At 53.3% G+C, this 5,000-nt stretch overlaps 1 protein-coding gene across 1 annotated transcript in view; it reads left to right on the plus strand.

The window, feature by feature from the left end:
• Positions 1–4,704, plus strand: part of metrnla (meteorin like, glial cell differentiation regulator a) — a gene marked incomplete at its 5' end in the record, with an annotated part of 6,689 nt that extends 1,985 nt beyond the window's left edge. The window contains 2 exons of the mRNA XM_084488495.1: positions 2,418–2,505; positions 3,399–4,704. Of these exons, the coding sequence (XP_084344621.1) occupies positions 2,418–2,505; positions 3,399–3,715 (405 nt within the window). The 3' untranslated portion in view covers positions 3,716–4,704. The remainder of the gene's footprint in view (positions 1–2,417; positions 2,506–3,398) is intronic.
• Between the last annotated feature and the right edge of the window lie 296 nt (positions 4,705–5,000).

The following is a 5,000-nucleotide window of genomic DNA, read 5'->3' on the forward strand; positions in this document are numbered from 1 at the left end:
CCTCCCTCCCTCCTTCCCTCTCCCCTCCCTCCCTCCTTCACTCCCTCCCTCCCTCCCTCCTTCCCTCCCTTCCGCCCTCTCCCCTCCCTCCTTCACTCCTTCCCTCCCTCCCTCCCTCCCTCCTTCCCTCCCTCCCTTCCGCCCTCTCCCCTCCCTCCCTCCTTCCCTCCCTCCCTCCCTCCCTCCCTTCCGCCCTCTCCCCTCCCTCCCTCCCTCCCTCCCTCCTCGATGCTACGGCTGCTAATGCTAAGCTCGGCCCCTCAGCGTCTTCCCCAGGATCTGAACTGCCCTTAAACGCTCCAGCTGTCCCCAGGACTCTGAGCTCGGGTGGGGGGGGGGGGGGGGGGGTTGCGCTCGTGACCTCTGACCTCTGCGGTGATGAAGAGCAGTGTTGTATTACAGCGAGAGGTGACCCCCAAGACGCGCTCACGACCTCGGCTTCATGCGCTGCCATTCACTCAGTCATTCGCTGCCGGCAGCGGCGGCTAAATATATATTTCACCCCCCCGGTCCTCCGCCGCAGAACATGACAGCAGCCGCGCCGTGTCTCCGCCGCCTTCCACGCCACGCTGCGTCTTCATTTCTGCATCAAAGCGGACGTCCTGACGCCCCTTTTACACAAACCCCCCCCGCTTCCTCTAACGGTTACCGACGAGCACCGATCAACCAGAGTATAAGATGAGATAAGATGAGATAAGATAAGATAATCCTTTATTAGTCCCACAGTGGGGAAATGTGCGGTGTTACAGCAGCAAAGAGCAAAGACGACGGCGCAAATAGAGAAAGAAAGACGACAGTCGTGCAAAATACAATAAAATATGTGTCAGTGAGAGCAGCGCTGATGTACAAACTGTTGACGGTTGAGGTTCGTCCACTCTCCCTTAGAACCACACCCGTCTCCCAAGTGCTGAGTGGGCAGCCCTCCCCCTCCCCCTCCCCCCTCCCCCCTCCCCCTCCCCCTCCCCCCACCTCCCCCCTCCGCACCTGGCCCCCAGGGCTAAAGAAAAGCAGTGCTAATAAAGGCATCCACCCTCGGGGGGCCCCCGGGGGCCACCTGAGTCAACTAATCATGTTATTTGACGGCTCTCATTAGGTCCCTTCCTCCTGTTGTAAAACGCTCAGCCGGGGGGGGGGATCAGGCCAGGCTATTGGCTGCTGCCCGCACTGTGACTAAACTAAGCCTGGCCTGGCCTGGGGGGGGGGGGTCCTGAAGGCTCTGGTCAGGGTACAGCCGGGGAATGTCCATTAACTCACTTTCGTTCATGCCCCTCATGAGTCGCCCAGGAGGCTCTTTTTATCTTTCTGCGGAGGTGGGGGGGGCTGTCATTTAGGCTAGTTTAGATCAATAACATGTTTGGTTTTCTGCTCTGTTTCTCTCTGGCTGTCGCGCTCACTCCTGCCGTCGCTCGCTCTCTCTCTCGTTGTCTATCTCTCTTTCGCTGTCTCTCGCTGTCGCTCTCTCTCTCTCTCGCTGTCGCTCTCTCTCTCTGTCTCTCTCTCTCTCGCTGTCGCTGTCTCTCTTGCTGTCTCTCTCTCTCTTGCTGTCTCTCTCTCTCTCGCTGTCTCTCTCTCTCGCTGTCTCTCTCTCTCTCTCTCTCTCGCTGTCTCTCTCTTGCTGTCCCTCTCTCTCTCACTGTCTTTCTCTCTCTCGCTGTCTCTCTCTCTCTCCTGCCGTCGCTCTCTCTTGCTGGTAGTGTTGTTCCAGTCCATCACAGCAGTGTGTGTCGGTGGGTCATGGGTTGTGTTTGTTGTTGATTCCCGGGTGTGTGTGTGTGTGTGTGTGTGTGTGTGTGTGTGCGTGTTGCTGCCGTAGCACGGCCCTGGCGTTGTAACCCTCCACCCTGTCAGTGTGTCTCTGCCCCGACTCGTCCTGAAACATCTGGTTGTCGTTTGTCGCGGAGCGTGCAGGGATTCTTGGTTCTGCCTGAGACGACTTAGCAAGGCGCCCCCCCCTCCCCCTCACCCCCCCCCCCCCCCCGCCCACACCCAAGGGCATCACCCACGCGCATGCACACACTCCTGCAATTTTCCCTGAGCAAAGAAGATCTCTGTAGCAACAGCAAGGGCAGTTTGAGGTTCTGTTAAAGGCCAGAGCATGTGACACACTGACTCCTGCTCTGCAGAGAGAGAGGGTCCACTGTGAGAGGCCTCAGGCTCAACCACCGAGAGCCAGGTTCTGTGTTCTGTGTTCCGCTGAAGAGCCCTCGCCCTGCACGGCCGGCCCACCACAAGTATGCCTTTTGAGGGTTCAGTATTAACTAGAAAAATCCTGGACCCCGGCACCAAGATGTTTTTGTCACACTGCAAATCAGGCTCCTGGGGTTTCCTGTGTGTGCGCGTGTGCGTGTGTGTGTGTGTGTGTGTGCGTGTGCGTGTGTGTGTGCGTGAGCTTTTAAGAAGAGCCATTTGGACTACAGCTCACCTCTGCCTCGTCTCTCCTCTCAGCTCCCTGCCAGCCCTGCTCTGATGAAGAAACGCTCCTCGCTGTTTGCACCAGTGACTTTGGTGAGTTGGTTTCTGTGTTGAAGTTGGAACACTTGACTAAATCTACTACTACTATACTACTACTACTACTACGACTTCTACACTAGTACTACTACTACTACTGTACTACTACTACTATACTACTACTGTTGTTACTACTACTACTATTACTGTTACTACTACTACTATACTACTACTACTACAACTTCTACACTAGTACTACTACTACTGTACTACTACTACTACATCTACTACTACTAGACCTACTACTACTACTATACTACATCTTCTACTACTACTACCACAACTACTACTACTACTACTACTAGACCTACTACATCTACTACTACTACTACTGTACTACTACTACTACGACTTCTACACTACTACTACTACCACAACTACTACTACTACTACTACTACTACTACTAGACCTACTACTACATCTACTACTACTACTACTACTACGACTTCTACACTACTACTACTACCACAACTACTACTACTACTACTACTACTACTACTAGACCTACTACTACATCTACTACTACTACTACTACTACGACTTCTACACTACTACTACTACTACTGTTGTTACTACTACTAATACTACTACTACCACTACTACTACTAATACTAATACCACTACTACTACATCTACTACTACTACTACTACTATCACTACTAAACGTACTACTTCATCTACTGCTACATCTACTACTACCACTACCACTACTAAACGTACTACTACTACCACTACTACTACCAGGTCTCCTACACACTCTCTCTGCGGTCTCTCCCAGCTTTAATAATAATAATAATAACAACAACACGCAGCGGTCCCAGACCGTTAGTCCGTCCGGCCCCGCCCCCCCCTAACCTTTGACCTTTGACCCTCCCCGCGCTGTGTGCAGTGGCCCGCGGGACCATCCAGAGCGTGGAGCGGGACGAGGACAAGTCGACGGTCACCGTGGCGATCAGCCGCCTGTACCGCCAGAAGACGCGGGTGTTTGCGTCGGGCGGCGTGCGGTCGCGGGCCGGCTGGGCGGGCCGCGTCGGCGTGCCGCCGCAGTGCGGCGTGAAGCCCGGCGACGGAGACTTCCTGTTCACGGGCTCGGTGCGCTTCGGGGAGGCCTGGATGGGCTGCGCGCCGCGCTACAAGGACTTCCTGCGCCTGTACTCCGACGCCCAGCGGCGAGGGACCAACCCCTGCCACGTGGACACGGACTGACGGACGGACCGACGGACCGACGGACCCCGGGGACCAACCCGTCACGTGGACACGGACTGACGGACGGACGGACCCCGGGGCGAGCCACCGCGTTCACAAACTAGGGGCGTCTCTGAGAGCAAGTCCACACATGGAGGGCAAAGTCCACTTTGAGGGCAAGTCCACATCCGGGGGTGGAGCGGGTTCCAGGGTGGTGCTGTGGTGCAGCAAGGGCCGGGAATGAAGTCAGACGGACTGAATGGACCCCCCCCGACCCCCTCCACCACCACATCCCACATCCCCCGGCTCAGCTTCTGGACCCCCACTCCTGCTGTCTTGTGACTGCTTCAATAGAAGGAGGAGGAGGAGGAGGAGGAGGAGGAGGGGGAGCTCGTAACGTGTCACTGAGCAGCGTTTCTTGTCGGACTCTTCACAGAGCGCACCCCCCCTCCCCACCCCGGGAGACTCCGCCCAGGGAGGATATGTAGCAAAGCTCGGTCACGTTTTTGTAAATGTGTGTAAAAAAAAATGTGAATTACCTTTCTTTTTTTCTTTCTTTCTTTTTTCTTTTTTACGGAGCGACCCAAGTGCTTTGCAAAAAGCTCGATGTACAGTTTTGGAAGTTATTTCTTGATGAAATGTAAAAAGTGAAAGTTTGTTTTTATTTTTATTTTGTATATATAAAAAAAGATGGTTTGAATTTTATGGCTGGATGGATGAGTTAGTTTTTTTTTTAGGACTGTATAATTGTAGAAAATAAAAAGTTTTTCTAGAGAAGAAAAACAAACAACTAAAGTGCAAAAGTCCTATTTTTCCAACGTGAATGTTGTTGTGTGTGTGAGGCGTTCCACACCCAGCACTAAGATGCCAGAGCTCGGCATCGAGGGTCGTGGATCGAGAACCGTTTTGTATTTGTTATTTAAAAGTGATCCACCATCTTGTTTTAAATGCTTGTGAAAATATTTGAAATGGACAAAAAGGCAACTTAAAATAAATGAACAACAAAGTCTAACTCTGTTTACCTGAGTTATTTTTCCACAAAAGCGACGCCTTAACAGAACCATGAACTCTGTGGTAAGATTTGCATGGGCCCCCCCCTGAGCACGGGCCCCTCTCGGCCCCCGTAACGTCTGCCAGGGTGGGGGAGAGAGATTGATATAAAGTTTGGGTGGATTCCATCACACTGGTTCCTGTGGTGAAGGGGGGGTTGGGGGCGTCAAGGTCAATGTGAAAGGATTCTTTGTTCTCCTGCACTGGTCTGGTATGAGAGATAGAGGGGAGGGAGGGGGGGGGGAGGGCAGGGGAG

The sequence above is a fragment of the Micromesistius poutassou genome (assembly GCF_964030765.1).
Source record: "Micromesistius poutassou genome assembly, chromosome: 1".
NCBI lineage: Eukaryota > Metazoa > Chordata > Actinopteri > Gadiformes > Gadidae > Micromesistius > Micromesistius poutassou.